The following is a 20,596-nucleotide window of genomic DNA, read 5'->3' as shown; positions in this document are numbered from 1 at the left end:
TCTACAGCATTTCAGTCAACTAAAGGTACAATACAAAACACTTTCACATTAGAACGTCTAAAAACAACTCAACTGCTGTTCACAGTGTTTTTTTGACTTACTTGTGTACTTGCATTTCCCAAAAACATTCACAGTAAAGAGCCTGAACCTTTAAAGAACCTTTAAAGCCCATCCAGCAACAACATCTATTTGATGCATTAACAAAGCTTCCCTGCTGTTAATAATGCTACCAAGGTGCGTATCCACTGCAATGCACTGTTAGACTAATGTGTACTTCTACAAATCCATCACTGTGTTCAGCCTCAGCTGAAAGAGGAAGAAATATTTTTCTAGTAAAAAGGCTGTTTGTGGCAAAGGGAGCTGCCTGAGTGGCATCATGTCCCGTTTACTCGTGCATACTGTAAGGTTACAACAATGCTCTTCACACTCATGAAGTTTGATTGTTTAGGCCACAGGGAAAACAGCTGGTCCCCGTATGGTCTATCTGTAGCTCTTGGACAACATAATGGCTTCTATTTATTGGTTCCCTCTTAAATCCAGAAAAAAATAAAAATCCTTCTCCTCACATAAACAGACCCCACCTGATCTCAAAGACCTTGTAGTAGCGTATCACCCCAGCAGAGCACTTTGCTCTCAGATTGTTGTGGGAGGATGGAGAGTTTTCAGCTTTCAGGAATCGGGAGCCAGGAGCCTTTCTACTTTTAAGATTGTGCTTAAAACGTTTTGATAAAGCTGCCCCTGCCTGAGCCTGGTTTTGCCTGAGGTTTCTTCCTGTTAAGAGGGAGTTTTTTCTTCCCACTGTCGCCAAGTGCTTGGTCACAGGGAGGTTGTTAGATAGTTGGGGTTTTCTCTGTGAGCGCCTCGAGGTGACTGTTGTTGTATTTTGGTGCTATATAAATAAAACTGACTTGAACTGAATCAGTAAATATGATTTTTTTTTCCTTTGTCACGTTAGAATTTCACTGGAAATGATGGTGAAGACCAATAACTCCCATGATCCCACACTGCGCAAGGATATCAAACTATGTCTTTTGCTAATATTTGAGCTACAACTACATACTGTGCGATTACACCGTAGCAAAAATACTTCTGCAAAGAAGTTTACCTAAAGTCCTACCTGCTCTCTGTGCTATTCATCTACCAGCGTGTTAACAGAAGTGAGAACCTATAAATTCATTAAACATTCTTTCTTTGCTCTCTTTCCTCTCATCTTAATCTCCTTAACCCCCTCTGCCTCACACTCCCCTCCCTGTGTCCATCCATCTCTGGTAGTTTAAACATATTCCCTCGATCTGCTGCTCTAATCAGGATTCTATGGGGATCACTTGCACGTCTCATTCCTTCCCTCTGCAAATATTACATTCCCTTCTTTCTTCTCCATTCCTACCTCTGCTCTGGCAAAAATCAATGTGTCTAAAGCAGGACAGATAACCTTGTGTTTGAAGTATTAGGAGTGAGAGGGTGGGACAGGGGAGTTGAGGGGGAGAGATGGCCAGAGGAGTGATACTCAAACCATTAAAGGATATTCAGATTCTTCCTTTAACTTAATTCTCTTGCTCTCTCTCGTGTGCCTACACGACACTTGAAGGCGCAACAGAGCAAAACCCTTCCAAGTCAAGACTAGAGAGATACTTTAAATACAGAGCCAGCTCTCTGTGCTTCTCTCTCACATGAGCACTCATGCTAAATACTTTGATGCAAGGGCAAAATTAGTCTTTGCATGTACACGCATGGTTTTCTGTGTTTGTCTGTGTGTCACCTTGTATCCTTGAATGAGTCCGTTCTGAGTCTCGAGTGGGGGCGTGTCCCAGGTCACTTCCAGGGTGGAGGGAGACACGGCGGACACTGTGATGGACTGCGGGGCCACCGATGGAGCTGCAGCAGGTGAGAATTTTCGTTAGACTCTTACTATGTGAGCCGGCAACTGTGTGTTAGAGTGGGAAGTAGAGAAGATCTGTTCCACTCTTCCAATTAGAATGAGCCTAAGGCAGTACCTTGTTACTCTACTGTACCACACATATGCATGAACACCACTCGGCAGTGTGCACCTGAGGCGAGAGAAAAGGCCATATCACCCCATTTCATCATCCCCCTCCAGCCTTTTCTGCCTCCCCCTCCTGCTCCGCTTGCTTATCCTCACCTCTCACTCCCCTGCTTGTGATATGTATGGCCTACCAAACTACAAACATACGCACACACACATACACACCACTTGAATATGAATACAGCAGTGGTCTGAAGGAGGGAGTGTGAGATTGTGGGAGAAATTGCAAAAATGTACCAGCGCTACTATCATAATGTGCAAATCTGTTTACCTGCATTCGTGTTTGTGGTTTATAACTGCCTTCTTGTTGTGTGTATGTGTGTGCGCGTGTGTGTATGAAAGAGAGACAAAGAAAGAGAGCGAGGATCTATTTGCACTCCTGTCTGTCAAATGGATCCATGATTTGACTCTCCAGTGAAAGATAAACAGGTTGGGGCATCGCAGCAAAACAGTTGACCTTGTGCAGGATTTCAAATGCATGTACACATACGCGCACACGCGCACACACAAAGGCCCATGCTAGGAGGAATGGACAGGACAAAGAAAAGAAAGAGGATGACAGAGAGAAAAAGAGAGAGAACAAAGGACTGGATAATAGTGATAGAAAGCAGACACACAGGAACAAATTAGGTTTTGACACTCCAGGTCTGCTCAAGCTTTTTCCACAGCTTTCAGGCATTTAATCATGAAGTCTGAAAGCACACGGAAAGCTCTGGATAAAATCATGACAGCTAATGAGCCTAAAATGTAGACAGATCCATCGACACTGCTCTGTATCTGCTGCTGACGACCACGTAACGGACGCACCGAAAGCGCAGAGGAGGCTTGTAAGTTGGGATTGTTGTTGGAACTTCCAAGGTTAGGAATGTGCTTTCTTAAAATGCTTTTAGAATTTTTATTTAAATACCCACTTAAATGGTTTGACAAGAAAATGAGCAGCCTGCGTGGAGTGAGCTCTGTTTTCACACACCTGCCTCTCCGACAGACACTTCAACTGGGTTGGAGGGTGGGCTCTCTCCGATGATATTGTAGCTTGTCATGACAATCTGATAGCGTCTGAACTTCTTCAGTTCTACAAAGAAGTGATAAACAACTTGGCATTAAAGGTATTTGCACAACACGCTTACAAAGCACATAAGTTGTTTAACGTTGGCACTAAAAAATTGCCCGGAGTTTGGTCATAAATTACTTACGTGTCAACTCAAACTCTGTGAGCGAGTCACTGCTGACCGTCTTGAAGGTGCTCTTGGCTTGGAAGGAGTAAAAGAAAGATGGATGGAAAGTGAATCAATAAAGTTTCAAGTTCAACAATAAATTCAGCAATTATAATGCAATTCAATAAAATCCCCGTATTTAAGAGGGAAACGTTTGAAAGACTTTTATGCTTCGATGTGCTCGTCGGACTCATCGGACTTTGGGTGGAGGGACAATTGTGCGTCTGCCAATCTAGTCAAACAGATAATCAGTCGACCGTAAAGCACTTCGGGCTGTAGAGTGCATAATAATATTTTATTATTGCCTTGTTACAATGCAATAAGGACACCCTCGTAAGAAAAACAACTGTCCAAAGGCGGCCATTTGATCAATGTGTCCTTGCAGTGACACGTTTCATCCCAGATCTCAGCCCTGATGCATGAAACGCCTGAAAATAATACTTTTTCCTCATATTTTCTTTTCTTTAATACTTTTTGCATCTGAATAAATTCTTTTCAAACTAAAAATGAATGCCAACCTTGCATTCCAGTATTAATAAGATCTTTTTAATCCTCTCCATTATGGCTTATTTTGTGATTTTACAAATAGCCGGAGCTGTTAATCGCTTTAATTTCTAAAATCAAGAGTTTCAAAGCATTAAACCTTCAACCAGCCATGTATGATCTAATGAATGCATGCAGCAAGCTTTCTATATCTCCACATGTTGAAGCAATGTAAAAGGGGCTGCAGTCAGATCAATACTCAGCAATTAAAAAGTCAGAGGAACAGAGTTTTATAGTTGCCAGGTCCTAAGTTTGAGATAGTATTTGTTGCTCTGTCCTGCTTTTCGTTGGATTTGGGGAAGTTTATACTTGAGCAAGCAGAACTAGTGTTTCGAGACAGCACTAGATTACCCGTTCTGTAATCTTAAAAATACAACACATCCAAATCACAGCGGGATTATACGATTTAGAGGAAAAACCTGCAGCTTTGGCATGAAGAGCATGAAGCAATCAGCTCCACATTTAAGAGCCCTTTAAAAGGTTTGAGCTAAAAACTGAGTTAACTGGAAACATTAAGCCAAATCTGACAAATACATTTTCAACATATGGACCTAACATTAGCTTAATTAGCTTGCTATTAGCCATATCTAATAGGACTTCCAGTCAAGGCTGTTTGTAAAATCCATAGCTGTTAGTCAGAAAACTGTTTTTGTTACTTCCTAGTACCCTCATTGTTAAAACACATACCACATCCACAGTTTGACTTGTACTGCATACCAAATCATCCCCTTCCTGTCTCCATCTCCGCAGCAAAAGGTAAACATGCCATTATCATCACGGTAGCATCGTCGTATCAAAAGCTGCAAACGGAGGCTGCTAGTTCGGTAGTTTGGGTTGAGATGCTGAAGTTGGACAGCAGAGTGTTATAGAACATTGTGGGTGTGTATAAAAGGATGGCAATGTTGGCATCCTTGCTGGATAAATTAAATAGGATTCAGAATGTAGTTTTAATGCAATACTGGTTTGCCTAACCAGCAGAGAAAAAAAATTCAACCCACGGCGAGGCGTCCTCCAGCAACAGCCTGATAACAGACAGTCTGATGACCGGGGGGGTAAAGAGCAGTTGTTTCCTTTAGTAGCAGAAGTACTCACTTGTAATGAGGGCACTTGTGTTGTTTTTGGTTGTCTGGACTTCTGCTTCTGTGAGAGTGGAAGCGTTTGCCGGGAGCTCTCTATAATAGAGCCGGTATCCAGTCAAAACTCCATTAACGCTGTCATCGCTGGGACGCTGGAAACATACAGACACACACACAAGCACGTGTTAAAACAAACAAACAACAAAAACAATGCTACTTTCTCAAAAAGAGATTTCTAAGCTTCTGAGAACTTTCTGTGTGTGTGCTTATTTTCATTTCCTTTGTGTAGTACAGCAACAGACAGGACGCTGACAGGCTGGCAGAGCAGTATTTTATCAGCATGTCCACTTTAAAGGGCTGCTGGATTGGTCTGGCTGTAACTTGCACAGAGAAAGTGATGCTTCAGTAGGTTTGGCACTCTTGTAAAGGATGATGAAATTGCTGGTGACTTTGTTTTTTCATTGCCTCCTTCTGCTTTGACGTAAAGCCACAAGGATGAGAGAAGACATTTCCAAGTAGAAGAGGAAGAAAGACAAGGAGTGAAGTAGCCAGGCTCTATTTACCATCTTCCCCTCTTTTTTTGCCTGTGTTGTTGAATGTTACTGATAGCTGAGGGATTCTTCTGCCCTATAACATCTCTCCTGCTGGTATATACTCATTAAGAGATAAACATTTCCCCCATCTCAGGACTGTGTGTCCATCTTAGTGCCTGCTTTGCCCTCCTGCCATTTTTCCAATCTTTCTTTTCTCCTCTCTGACCTCTCCTGCTTCAATATATAACAATAATTACATCCAAGAAATAAAACACATGCAGTACAAATTAACACAGAGGCTGTAAGGGGTTTTATCCTCAAAATAAGTAAATAACGTGCACCCGAACCATATGTTTTGTTGTGCGGCTTTGTGTTTATCAGGGATTGTTGGTGTGTCAGAAGTCTGAACTTACCTTCCAGTGCACCAGCACTGAGGTAGTAGTTGTCGGCTTCACTGAGAGAATCACCGGAGGCTCATTAGGCACTGGAAAGAAAACACAGAGAGAGTGTGGAGAAGAAAAAGAAAAGTCAGACACACTGCCCATCCCCTTACATCATATAATGTTTTCAAATCCACGTAATGCACCGTCTTCCCACTTCTTTTCTCCCATACAGTGTCAGCATCCCAGTTTCTCACCGTCCTGCAAAGTGGTGGCAGCCTCCGTCTCTCTGCTGGGGACGCTGTCTCCTACGTCATTGGTGGCAACCATACGAAACTTGTAAGAAGTGAAGGGCTTCAGCCTTTAAATCCAAGTACACACATATAAGAATTATTTAAAAAAATGTATTTTGACCAGTTTTAGCAGGAAAAGCAAGCGATACGAGATTCAACATCTTTTCAAAGGGATGAGGTAATGCAAATCTCATTGCATTTCTCCAATCCCAATTCCAATAAAGCTGGGATGCCGTGTAAAAAGTAATCTGTAATTTAAAAAAAAAAAAAGTTTTTAAATTTGGTGGCAGCAACAAAAAAGTTGGTACATGGCCATGTTTACCACTGTGTAGTGTCTCCTCTTCATTTAACAACAGTCTGTAAATGTCTGGAAAGTGAGGAGACCAGCTGCTGGACATTTGGGAGACGAATGTTGTTGCATCCTTGTCTGATACAGGATTCTAGCTGCCCAGCAGTCCTGAGTCTTTTTGTGTTTTTCGTGCCAGGATGCTCCAAATGTTTGCAGTTGGTTAAAGGGCTTGAGTGCAGGTGGGCATGTTTAGCATCGTGTTGTAGAAACATGCATGGCTATCCCTAAAAAAGATCTCTGGATATCTAGATATACCTTTCACTTTTCCAGACGTGCAAGTTGACAATTCCAAAGGAACTAAGGTACTTCCATATGATTTATTGCTCAGGACATCAGCCCCATGTTTACAAAATTTCTTTCAAATTTAAATTCATCCGGCCACAGAACAGTCTTCCCCGTTTTCTCAGTAATTTTAGATGAAAGTCTTTAGCCCAGACAGACAGCAGCATTTCTGGATCATGTTCACGTATAGTTTCTTATTTGTATGATAGAGCTTTAATTTGCAATTGTGAATGACAATTCATTATGAACTGTGTTCACAGACAATGATTTCTGGAAGTGTTCCCGAGCCCATGCAGTGATTTCCATGATAGCATCATTCCCATTTTTAATGCAGTGCTGCCTGAGGCCCTGAAGATCACAGGCATCCAGTAGTGATTTTGTGCCTTGTCCCTTGCACACAGATTTCTGTGTTTCAGTTTTCTGATTAACCTCTGCCCATCTTTCTCATTTCGGAGAAACTCCACCTCTCTAAAATGCTCATTTTTATACCCAATTATGTTACTGACCTGTTGCCAGTCAACCTAATTAGCTACAAAATGTTCCTCCAACTGTTTCTTTATAATTACTTACTTTTCTAGCCTTTTGTTGCCCCATGCCAACTTTTAAAATGTGTTGCTGTCATAAAATGAGATTTTTCACAAAATTGTAAAATGTTTAAAAATCCAATATGATTTCAATGTTCTTCCGTACCACACAAATAAAATACAGATTTATGAGATTTTAGAAGCAATAGCTGCATTCTGTTTTTTATTTACATCTGACACAGTTACCTAACAGGTTTTTTTTTAATATAAAACCACAGCAATGTACTCATTATTTTGCAGAAAAAACAATTTTATAAAAACTCCTACAAAAAGCCTCTTGTGTAAAACTGTAAATAGACAACTGGACATGTCGGTACAAAGCTGAATGTGACATATCTCCGCGAGGAGCCTCCTCAGGAGGAGCCCTGCCTTATGTGCATTGATCAAATGTGGCCAGCGATAACTTCTGACATGTCTCGGTGGATGCACCGACTCTTAATCCAACTCTCATGCTTTTCTGTTTACTTGAAAGATGTACCATTGCTGAGCACTGTGCCTCAATAACTCCCCTTAGCAATAGGCTCGTGCTTTAATCTCTTATTGCTTTTTGTGACAGTGGGGAGGATGCTGCTGCTGATGGCAGGAAAGCTGGCCAGAGTACCAGCAGCTCTCCTGCTGAGAAGTGGCTCACTGGGAAATAAAGAAAAATATGAGAAGACTTGTAAAATGTGACTCCTTTCGGTGTCTGTTCGGGTACAAATGCTCTGCGATATTGTAATTTAATAGAATGCTAATTTGAAAGGCAGAGATGAATAACAATTGTCAAATTTTCCTCTGCACAGAAAGACAAAATGAAAAACAAATAAGATAAGTGGAAGGCAGAAGTGTTCTTGGCTTTTCAATATAATAACTAACTAAAAGTAATTCCACTACTCCCCACATGTCTACCTGCAAGGGTTTTCCCTCGACACAGGAGATTGCACAGGGCCAGTCTGAAATCCAGCAGGTGACAGGAAAACTGCTCCAGTCTCTTGTTGTATAATTATGAGCCTGGGCCCAATGATGGACAACTAAAGGCCCTGTGGGGCTGTGGTTATCATTGGAATAGAACATCAAAGGCACCAGGCTTAAACAGGGTGGGCTAACAGCACTGGGAGGACGTTAAGGACAATGTGTGAAAGTGTGTGTTTACTGTATATGTGTGTCTGCACATCAGCCTGGGGACTTCGATGTTTTGGTTCCCAAGATGTCTTGGTGGAAAACAACAATTAAGGATAGATAAGAAGTGAGTGTGAGCGTGAGCATGTGGAGATGTAAGCTAATTCCTCCATCCGGCGCTCTAATGAGAGCGTTCAGTGATAGAATGAGCTCGAAAACAACAACAGCAGCGACCGCCATCATGGCAGATAGACTCTCCCTGAGGCAGGTTGAAAAAGACTGACGCAGACACATGGCGCGAATGCTCTTCAGCATCTCAAATAGCCCTGTGATAGCTCGTGAAGGAGCACACAAAAACAGCCACGAAGCAGGCACGAACACACACACACGCAGACACCACACGCTGGTAAAGCACCATCATAGTCCTGCTACTCGGACCATCAGGAAGTTGGAGTAGCAATCCGGTCTGACTGCTCTCACCCGCTGCCATCACGAGGGAGTAGAGAACAGAGGGACTGAGAGAGGGGAATGTAAAAGGAAGACATGCAATAAGACTGAAGCCCTCTTGTACAGGATGAGTAGAAGAAAAAATACAAGCCTGATGGTTTTTGAAAGCATTGGCTGTTGATGGATGGAGGGAGAGGAGAGGAGGTGGTGACAGCAAGAGGGATGAAAAATTGTAAAGGAACAGAAGGGACAAAAAGCGCACGCAAACATGAAAGCTCGGAGGCAGAGCGAGTAAGAGATGAAAAAATAGAGGTATTAAGAAAAAGACAGAGAGCAGCTCCTGCTGCGCCTGTGTGATTAGGTGACTGAGATCCTCCCCGTTTATGCAGTAATTATGATTACTCTGCTCTCCCTGGTGTTTTTGTTTGGTGGCATGTGTGTATGTTTATTCTCCACCAACCTTTTCTGTACTTCAGCTTCTAAACAAATAAAACTTTCCAGTCTCTATTATAATTCTCCGTTGTTTGCTTTAAATTCACAGCGTCTTCTTCTCTCTGTCCACTCCTCTCCCCCGAGGATGCATAAACATAAGATTTCTACAGATTGCTTTAATTAATTCAAGTTCAGCGTGTCATGCTAAAAACAATTTTGAATTTGGGGATCTCTAAGGAAAAAAAACTAACAAACAAAAGAGAGCCATCTATATTTTTTATTGCCATTTTCTCTAAGCCTGAGATAATCTTACTCACTCTTACTGATAGTGCTGCTTTACTTTCAGTCTGACTGAAATAGCCCATGAAGGCATATTTTACTGGCTTATTAGATATATTCATTTTAATCCTTTTTCACACGTTACCCTGCTGTTTGTCCACCTCAGCCTGCTGGTACTGCAGTGTGCCACTCTCCTTATTGCTGGGTGGCTGTGAAAAATGACTCGACGGCACCTGTGACTATTCTGTTGTGACACATGGGTTTTGGTATCCCTCCAAAAAAAGAAGCTGTCTTAAACATGTCATTCCTGTCTTTGAGATCAATGTAATATTCAGCCACCAGCGTGATATTTTTTGTCGCCGCAGACTGTCACTTTCTCCGGATCAGTGACAAACACTGCAACTTGGCCAGTAGCCAGTCATGCTGACATTTGCAGTTGTGAGAGACTGTTAGAAAAATCACTTTTTCTTTTGAGTTTTTGGTGTGAAAAGTGTAATAAAAAAACAAAATATTGCACTTTAAACTGTCTATATATGAAGTGCCACAAATTCAAAGGGTGATGTATCAACCACTGCAGCTGTGCGTATGTGCATGTGTGCGTGTACCTGTCAACAGTCCAGGAGGTCATGTTATGCAGGATGTCAGCTGTGTGGGTTTTCCAGTCGCCGTTGGGCAGCTCCTTGATTTGCAGAGTAAAGTACCTCAGCGGCGAGGAGGCTGAGCCACCGGTCACCCAATGGATGCGGAGTTGGCGAGATTCAACCTCATCTTGAGGAACGGACAATTTCCTGGGTGGGAGGGGACGCTCTGTAGACACGGATAGGAGGTTTGAAGAGGCGAGATAATAACATGAGAGAGAAGGTGGAACAAGTGATGTGACAAAGATAAGAACAGTGGAACTGAAGAGGAGGCAGGCGCATGAAAAAAACGAAGCTCCATGTGCAAAGGCTTCGAATATTTCCACAGCAGCAAGTCCAACACTTTCTTAGGCCAGAACTCAGCTGGAGGGATGAACACAATTTCTCCAAAAGAAAGAAGAGAGAGCACTTAAGAGCTCTGAAAACCACAGTCAGGATCCACATCTTAAAAGCAGTCAGTATGGCCGTGACATAAGTACACACACGCACACAAGAAGCCAGGTAAGTCAGAGAAATCGGGTTATGTAGGGCATCAGAAAATGTGATAAAAATAAAGAGTTGCCTGTCTTCTTCTTTTACAACCATGACCTCAACTATTGTAACTGCAGAGAGTACTGTAAACATGCGCAAAGCTTTAATGTAAAGATCTTTTCTTTCATCTGCTCTGCTAAGACATGGATTTTGTCTTTGTCATGCTCATCTTTACAGTCACCATGAAATCAGTTTTCTGGGCAGACATCTAGCTGCAGGGAAATGGGGTTTCTTTGATCTTTTACCTTGATTACAGGGAACTAGTCTTTTGTATAAATGATGTTTAAGAAATAAGCCTGCTGCACACAGCAGGTCACTCAGACGCCTGGATATTTGCAGGACAAATGGAGATAAAAATGGACAATCTGCTGCAAATATTTCTGTTGCACAAGGCACGGGCAGCCCACATTTATGTAACATGTGCATCAGCGTGAAAAAGTGCTGCCATGCAAACACGTGTTTAAATGAAACAAGACAACTAACTACTGCGGCATCAAAGAAACCATTTCTCAACAGATTGCTTGTGTGTGTGCGCGTGCGTGCGTGTTTATCTGTGTCTTAGCTATTCAATTACAGGATGAAAGATGGCTCTGGGAGTCAGTGTCTTTGTACAACTGTGTTCACCGTACCTGTGCGATTAGCAGTACCTGTGCAGGCACACAAACAACAACACACGGCTGGGGGCAAAACTGTCTAATTTCAGGGGCTTCGGGTTATCGATTAAGTCTGGAAATAAAAGCATTATCGATTCTCTCTGAAGTTTAATTAATCTGCACTTATTTTCTCAAAACGCACACACAACCACACACCCAGGCAGGCTCGGCTTCCTTCATTCATCCTTATCAAAAGTAATTTGATAATTTGATTTGATCTGTTTGTCTCCTTCTTCCCGCACTCCCCCTGCTCTTCGCTCCCTTCAAAATGTGACTATTCTCTGCCCTCTTTTGTCTTTCTGATACCATCTGTGTCTCCCTGTCTGTTCCCCTTTTGTTCTGCTCCACAGTTAAGATCATGTTCTGATAATAAACTCATAATTGCGAGAACAAGTTCGGACCTTTCAGCACTTGCATATTATTTCTACACGAGGGAAGGAGAGGAAACACTGGGTTTTTAGTAGAGATGGCACGATACCACTTTTTTATGTCCGATACCGATATCATAAATTTGGATATCTGCCGATACCGATATGAATTGAATTGAAATTGAATTGAATTGAAAGAATGCTTTATTGGCCATATGCAGGTTGCCTCGCAGAGGAATAGGACCCCCCCCCCTACATACACAACAAAGACATCACATGGGAATACAGTCGGAGATCGGCAGCGTTACAGAAAAAAACAGATGGTACCTTCCCAAAGGAAAAAGTACTATAGCTTACTAGGGTATATTAGACTTAACAGTTACTATATACAGTAATGGACTTCTATACATTTTATATCAGATTAAAACTTTGGGTGTAAGATTCAGATAATTATTTATTAAAAGCTAGACATTTTAAATGAGAATAAGAAAGAAAAGTATGTCTTTGTGCCCCCTTTTCCCTGTTAATGCCCCATCGGCCCCCCTGGCTAAACTTTGCTGGATCCGCCCCTGCACAGTTACCAGCCGTCAGCTAGTAGAAAAAGATCCTGGTGTAGAAAGTAATATTAAATAAATTCTAACAACAGCTTATCAAGGTTAAATGTGCTGCTGTTGTTCAGCCGCTGGTTTCCTCTTTCTGGTGCAAAGTGGGCCAAAAACAAACAAGAGAAACGGGAGTCACGACAGAAAAGCCGATCAGCTGATCATTAAGCAGTTTCATGATTGAAGTAGCAACAGGAGAGGGAGAGAGAGGCAGTTGCTCCATATATTGGTTGTTAAGCTTAACGTGGGAATGCTTTACAAACATTCAGAGATGAACTTACACACTTGCTTTACTTCCCTCTGGGATCACTTCCTCGGAGATGAAACGCTGGTTTGGTAGCGAGGCTACAAATACACACAGCTGCTCTATCACGTGAGCACACTGCTCCAACGTGCAACGGTTATGAGCTGAGTTACGCCATGTCGCAAGTTTTGTGAGGTGCTTTTTTGATATTTAATGGATCGGATTACATTTTTTATTTCTCTCCGATATCAGATCCAGTAATTTACGTCAGTATCGGACCGATACCGATACTTAATATCGGATCGGTCCATCTCTAGTTTTTAGTAGAGGAAGATGAAGGGGTTGAAGGTAGCTGAATATGCTATGTTCTCTGTTACCTTCTCAGCTCTCACGCTTTTGGGTACAAACATCAGCAACGATACATATTTCCAAAACGGTTTCTCCCTAAGGCATGCATCCACACACACGTTCACGTGCTCACCCAAAAAGCCAATTTTCTCTTTCTAGGGATTAAGTTGGTCTCTTCAATATCATCAGAAAGAAATCTCTATTAGGATATTCTGTCTATCTCACAGCAAGAATGGGGCATTATGCTACTGAAGTGGAACAGAGAACCACTGAACTCTATTCTCAAGAAATCCTGATAATGACGCTGCGGATGTTATGATATCTGATCCAATTAAAATGCACCACACAAACTGATGGCTGCGAACAGAGTATCTGACAAAATGATTCCAGGTTTCCACAAAAAATCACTTAACTGTCATATTTTAATGCTTCTGTAGCATTTCACTGCTTACTCAGTGCTGCTATGCTGACAGAGAAAACAGCAGAGACAGAGAGAGAGAGATCAAGGATGACATATACCAAAGTCAGTGAGCTACGTCGCAACCAAACCTATTCATGCGTTAGCCCACAGAGACACCAGAACGATTGCAACTTCATTTTTTAAGTGAAATATCACTTACTGTATTTCACTCCGGGAGAAAGCTCGTATTAGCTCTGGAGTGCTCGATCTTCAACACCATCTGCCACATCTTTCCTTCTCCATTTTCTTAATTACTGTACTGTGCAAAAGTCTCAAGCCCCCTCTCAGTTCTTTATACTTGGAAAAAGCAAAATAGATGCAATGATCTAATGAAAAACTGAGTTTGTGCAGTTTCAATGAGCTTGAAAATAAATATTTGGTATGAGCACCTTTATTCTTCAACACAGTCTGAACTCTCCAAGACAAGCTTTCTTGTCATTTCTTTACGTAGTCTTCAGGAATAGTTCTCCAGGCTTCTTGGAGGACATTCAAAGCTCTTCTTTGGATGTTTGGCTGCCGTTTATTCTTTTCTCTGTCATGATGATCTCACACTGCGTCAATAATGTTGAGGTCTGTGCTCTGGACCACAACTTCTGTTGTGTCTTTTTGTGTCATACTGAAAAATGAAGGCAGTCAGATGCTTTCCGGACTGCATTACTTGGTGGATCAAAATCTGATGATACTTTTGTGTTGATAATTTCATAAATTTTGACAAGATCTTCAATACAACAGGCTGAAAACAGCCACAAACTATAATGCGCAAGCAGGAGGTTAAGCAAAAGGTACAACAGCGAATGTCTCCAGTCAAAACACATAAAACACGGTGGAGGCAATCGCTGTTGTACCTCTCTCTTAATCTCCTGCTTGCGCATCCATGAAGACCTGAATCAGAAATTTAAATTTCCCCATTTCCCCTCCTTCAGAGTAGCTTCTTGACCTCCACCTGTCCACTGACACTGTACAGTGGGACAAAAAAGTATTTAGTCAGCCACCGATTGTGCAAGTTCCCCCACTTAAAATGATGACAGAGGTCAGTAATTTGCACCAGAGGTACACTTCAACTGTGAGAGACAGAATGTGAAAAAAAAATCCATGAATCCACATGGTAGGATTTGTAAAGAATTTATTGGTAAATTAGGGTGGAAAATAAGTATTTGGTCACCTCAAACAAGGAAAATCTCTGGCTCTCACAGACCTGTAACGTCTTCTGTAAGAAGCTTTTCTGTCCCCCACTCGTTACCTGTATGAATGGCACCTGTTTGAACTCATCATCTGTATAAAAGACACCTGTCCACAGCCTCAAACAGTCAGACTCCAAACGCCGCCATGGCCAAGACCAAAGAGCTTTCGAAGGACACCAGGAAAAGTATTGTAGACCTGCACCAGACTGGGAAGAGTGAATCTACAATAGGCAAGCAGCTTGGTGTGAAAAAATCAACTGTGGGAGCAATCATCAGAAAATGGAAGACATACAAGACCACTGATAATCTCCCTCGATCTGGGGCTCCACGCAAGATCTCATCCCGTGGGGTCAAAATGATCATGAGAACGGTGAGCAAAGATCCCAGAACCACACGGGGGGACCTGGTGAATGACCTGCAGAGAGCTGGGACCAAAGTAACAAAGGTCACCATCAGTAACACACTACAACGGCAGGGAATCAAATCCCGCAGTGCCAGACGTGTTCCGCTGCTGAAGCCAGTGCATGTCCAGGCCCGTCTGAAGTTTGCCAGAGAGCACATGGATGATACAGCAGAGGATTGGGAGAATGTCATGTGGTCAGATGAAACCAAAGTAGAACTTTTTGGTATAAACTCAACTCGTCGTGTTTGGAGGAAGAAGAATACTGAGTTGCATCCCAAGAACACCATACCTACTGTGAAGCATGGGGGTGGAAACATCATGCTATGGGGCTGTTTTTCTGCCAAGGGGACAGGACGACTGATCCGTGTTAAGGACAGAATGAATGGGGCCATGTATCGTGAGATTTTGAGGCACAACCTCCTTCCATCAGTGAGAACTTTGAAGATGAAACGAGGCTGGGTCTTCCAACATGACAATGATCCAAAACACACCGCCCGGGCAACAAAGGAGTGGCTCCGTAAGAAGCATTTGAAAGTCCTGGAGTGGCCTAGCCAGTCTCCAGACCTCAACCCCATAGAAAATCTGTGGCGGGAGTTGAAAGTCCGTGTTGCTCGGCGACAGCCCCAAAACATCACTGCTCTCGAGAAGATCTGCATGGAGGAATGGGCCAAAATACCAGCTACTGTGTGTGCAAACCTGGTAAAGACCTATAATAAACGTTTGACCTCTGTTATTGCCAACAAAGGTTATGTTACAAAGTATTGAGTCGTATTTTTGTTATTGACCAAATACTTATTTTCCACCCTGATTTACGAATAAATTCTTTACAAATCCTACCATGTGGATTCATGGATTTTTTTTTCACATTCTGTCTCTCACAGTTGAAGTGTACCTCTGGTGCAAATTACTGACCTCTGTCATCATTTTAGGTGGGGGAACTTGCACAATCGGTGGCTGACTAAATACTTTTTTGCCCCACTGTATTTGATGACGCCTCAGTGAACAGTATATCTATTAACTGAGGACCGGTATGCATACGAAGGCTTTGCTTGATTTTTTCTGATTTCCTAAGGACGTGACTGTCAGATACTGTTCATCTAATGTAGACACTTTTTAGGCCTGCCACCTCTTCTATTGTTGTCCACTTTTTCAGTTATCTCCAGTTTGCACACCAAATGTGCAAGGTTTTTGAGTCTTTGTGAATCAACTTGTTGGTATGAAAATACTATTTTATGTTTGTCAAAGTGATTTATGTTTGGCTTTTTTGGTAGAATCAGCTAAAGGAAATGGAACAAATTACATATTTTAAGACAGCCTGCTGGTAACAAAGTCCTCAAAGACATAATTCAAAATGGGTTCTTTGCTAGGTCGTCTGTTCTTTGTAGGCACAACACTGGTTCATCCCTTGAGTTGGGCTCCTTTTTTTTTATCCTTGAATGATTTACAAGTCAGTGTGGTGGCTTAACAAACAAAATAACATTGCTTTGGAAATGGTCAGGTATAAGGACTAGTGTGAAAACGAGCAAGAAAGAGGCCAATGTCCAAAGAAAAACTTTGAACTTGGAGAACTGTTGCATAAACCCACTTTAGAAAATTACAACAAAATCTGACTCATTGAAAATAAATTATTAGTGAACGAGGGGTTGCTCAAAAGTCTTACACAGTACTGAAACTAATAACAATACCCAGTCACAAATCCAAAACGATATTCAAGTGTTTCTATGTTTTTACAAACCAAGTATTTGAGTTGATGATTGTAATTTTTATACAATGTTGTAATTTGTTTTTCAACAATTTTTTTGATTAATGTTTTGTTTCCTTTACAATATTATAGAAGCTGCCTTCTTCACCCTGACCTGTCTTATTTGGCTCAGCAGAACTAAAATATATATCCTGCTGCTTTTACACACACACACACACACACACACACACACACACACACACACACACACACACACACACACACACACACACACACACACACACACACAGCGATTCTCTGCGCGATCAACCTCTCACATGTTTAAGCTGCGGGAGATTTCACTTGTCATGTTTGCATAGTAAGCTAACGATTGATAAGACGATGTCAGAGGAATTGGTGCGCAAATTATCGTCACTCACCAATCAGTGCTGTCGCTCTCTATACACAGTTCGTGCGATTGCAAAGTGAAAGCAAAAAACAAGGGCAAATTCAAACGCGATTTCAATATGTCACATATTGACAGTGGCTCACCGATGCCAATGACATACTTACCCAGCTACATTTCCGAAAGAATGCAAAAGCATTGACATATATTTTTCCTTCCTACGATAGCCCGTCGGGCAGGGCAGAGATAGATTTTGGTAGCCCGACTGGAAAAATCGCTAGCCCCGGGACGTCGGGCTAGCGATTTTGTGAGCCCTGCAGCAACATGACGAGCATCACGGCACTCAAATAAGAGGAAGACAAGAACTTTATATTTGCTTCTAAATTGAAGGAAATAAAACTGCTCTTTACTTCTGTAAAAGTCAAATCACTTCAAAAGTGTGTTTTTTTTCTGGCCGTCAGTGACCAGATCATTGTGGGAAGATATATCTCTTCTGTTTCAGTGTTTTAAAGACAAAACAGTGGGGGAGACCGAGTCCTTGCTAAACTCATACATCTCACCACAGGCACGGGCTGTCATACTCAGCGATTGACTGTGTTTCAATTTTACAATTCTTGTTGTTGTAGCAGCTTATGCTCTGTGATGAGGCCACTGGCTGCTAAAATTAGATAAAACTCTGAAAGGGAAATTAGCAGCTTTTTTTTCATCTCTTAAAGTCAAAATTAACATAAGTGCAAAGTGCTGGTAAAAACTCTTGATCAATAGTAATTACTTTGGGTGAGGATGTAAGATTTATGGCGTTTGGTTCTGACTTTCTGGCCCTCCTTTCGCTCTCCTTTAGAAAAACGACTTCGAGCCTCATTTTCATTCTCACCTACTAAGTGTACAGTTTCCATCCGCCCACAACTGAGCACGGTGCTGTGGATGAGAAATATCCCAGCGTTGCAATCGACAGTTGGTGAGAAAGGCTAATAATCCTGTCTCACTCAACAAGCCAGTTAATTTTGGCGTGTTCAGAGAAAGGTATAAACAGACAGAGTGCCACAAATTCCTTCGGATAATCTACAATTCTGAAAAAGTAACACTTCCCTTTTTAAGTGATAACAGTTACAGTCAGGCCCAGAGGTAATGTTATGAACTCTTGATTTTCATTATACCTCTACAGGAGGGCTAATACCTGGTGGCTTCAATGCCTACATTTACTGACAAGTCCAGGGGAGTTTCTAAATGTCATTTCTTTTTGTTCTATGTCACACACCCTGAAAAGGTCATGCTTTTTATTTTGTGCTAATATTTAGTGCCCGGTAACAATGAATTCGCCATGTCCAACCACAAACTGCTTAGGGCCAAACTTTCCGCTTTCTTTTCTTGTGTCTGAACTCCCTTTCTGAGGAGCAAACATGAACTGCAATGAATTGCACCTTTAATAGCAAGTGATGCTGCAGAGATCACAGAATATGAAAATTCCACACTGCTCCTGCATAACGATTACTGTAAGAAATCTGACAACATAATTATACTGGTAAAATCATTATGGTTGTCCTCTATAATAGAGCTTTCTCACAGCAAACATTTAGAAAATTGCAGTTAAAATTAATAACATTAATCAAGCTGCTCGTGCTTACAACTTTTCCCTGTTTATTCTGGTTTATTTAAGACATTTTATTCCCTTATGCATCACTACAGGTCAATATGAACTGTATTAGAGATTATTACTTTGCTGTGCTATGAATTCCAAATTAGATGCATGATGTATGTATGGAGAGTCTGCAAGACAGAAGCTATTTTAACCGAAAAGCTTACACCCCTTTACTCTTGCCGAAACTCTCCATATATTACTTCACAGAGGAATGATTTTGCAAAGAAGCAAAATGAACAAAGTTGTTATACGGCTCCATTAGTTCTTCTTCAGAATCAGATCACACTGTTCGTGGTGCCAGAGAACACCGAGTGGAGATCTTCACAGCTTACTGTAATTTCGACTTCGTTCTCAAGCTCCAAGCCGCACCATCGGTGACCCCATCAGTCGCATAGTGTTTGCTCGAACATAGCAAAAGATGTGTCCCTGTAGGTCCTTTTCATGCGGTCATTTTGACTCAGCATAAAGAAAAGCAGAGGCACTCGGGAGCTAATAGCATTCATGATGACTCTGTTCCATTAAAGAGTAAGCCCATCAGTGAGCCTGTCTGCCAAGCCCTGAAACTGTCACACACGGGGAATGGTGCCATCATTAAAGAGTATTCTAAGACCAACCTCAACAGCTCTGGATAAAAGTTTCAAACTAGCTGCACCAGCCTTCCTGCTGGGTGCAGCTGGTTTAAGTGTTAAATCACCGAGGGTCAGAAGAGACCAGATTTTCGATGGGTTGTTAAGTTTCTCCGTGTTTTTTTCCACACAAACTCAGGTCTTCCATTCTTACCGAGCAGAAGCAGTTTTGTAAGGTGTCATGGAGACAGATCAGCTATCATTACTGATACTGATGGCACCTGTAGCTGCTCTGACATCTCGGAGTATTTGGACTAAAAGAGGCCTGTCGGAAGTCTGCTTTAAAGTCATGAACTACATTTCTGGGAGCAGTGTCAGACACAGGTCATTAAGTCCACAGTGGAGACGGACAGTTTTTGTGCGTCTGCAAGTGATATATGTGAGCCAGCAGGTTGGACTCCTGCTATATTTTAAACAGGAGTGGTTAAAATTAGAGCAGTCAGATCCTGAATATGCGTGAGTGTCCTTTACCTCTGCGTTCAGTGGTAACAACCACAGCTTCCTGTCCTGCACCCCAGCCCACGGCAGTGCGAGCAATGAGTCGGAAAACGTAGCTCTGCTCAGAGGAAAGTCCTGTGACGGTGAACTGCCGAGCATTGGACCCCACCTCCACTGTAGTCCAGCGCAGAGGGTCCCTGCTGTCGAGGCGGTAGGAGATCTGGTAGCCTAGTGAGGGGCAGAAGGAAAGACAGAAGGAGGAGGAAGCTATTTGAAATCTGTGTGAAATTCTTGCGTGTGATTGTGTTCACAGAGCCCACAGGAATCAAAGAGAGCACAATATGAGGCGAAACCCCCCCCCCCTGCAAACATAGCTGCACAAAGCCATATCACGCAGCTTCATTTCCACAATAAAACATACAAACAAATATGTTTTTCTTCAGGTCATGAAACTACATTTGAACTCTGTTGGGATTTGATATGTGCAGCTTCTTTCCTTCATACTTACTATTTTCCAAAGACAAAGTCAGGATTTCAGAGCAGAACTCCAGTACACACTCACACATGCTCACGTTCCCCTACTCTCACAGTGTATAAACATATAACCTCTCTGTGTGTACCCTTGGCTGTGACCCATGGTGTACACGGCTCCAGTCTGTTTCTCTGTCTTATGTGCAGTAGGCCATGTAATAACACTAACATCCTTCAACACATGCACGCACGCTCAAACCACTGATCCCTGTCCAAGCTTTCCACAGGCCACTGGCCACTCACAAAGGCTCTTATTATGAAGATTGTATTGTACAGCAAATACACACTAGAAA

The 20,596-nt window shown here is 42.1% G+C and overlaps 1 protein-coding gene across 2 annotated transcripts in view; it reads right to left on the bottom strand.

Annotated features, from left to right (window-relative positions):
* The window catches only part of LOC113024443 (protein sidekick-1), a 311,016-nt gene that overhangs the window by 11,740 nt on the left and 278,680 nt on the right, over positions 1-20,596 (bottom strand). For both annotated transcript variants that reach the window (XM_026171545.1, XM_026171546.1), the window contains 8 exons: positions 19,806-20,000; positions 10,160-10,361; positions 6,048-6,151; positions 5,824-5,894; positions 4,894-5,029; positions 3,238-3,294; positions 3,015-3,116; positions 1,760-1,875 (listed from right to left, as the gene is read on the bottom strand). In XM_026171545.1, the coding sequence (XP_026027330.1) occupies positions 1,760-1,875; positions 3,015-3,116; positions 3,238-3,294; positions 4,894-5,029; positions 5,824-5,894; positions 6,048-6,151; positions 10,160-10,361; positions 19,806-20,000 (983 nt within the window). The remainder of the gene's footprint in view (positions 1-1,759; positions 1,876-3,014; positions 3,117-3,237; positions 3,295-4,893; positions 5,030-5,823; positions 5,895-6,047; positions 6,152-10,159; positions 10,362-19,805; positions 20,001-20,596) is intronic.

The sequence above is a fragment of the Astatotilapia calliptera genome, chromosome 6 (genome assembly GCF_900246225.1).
Source record: "Astatotilapia calliptera chromosome 6, fAstCal1.2, whole genome shotgun sequence".
In the NCBI taxonomy this organism is placed as follows: domain Eukaryota; kingdom Metazoa; phylum Chordata; class Actinopteri; order Cichliformes; family Cichlidae; genus Astatotilapia; species Astatotilapia calliptera.
This window is presented reverse-complemented; position numbering and strand designations above follow the sequence as displayed.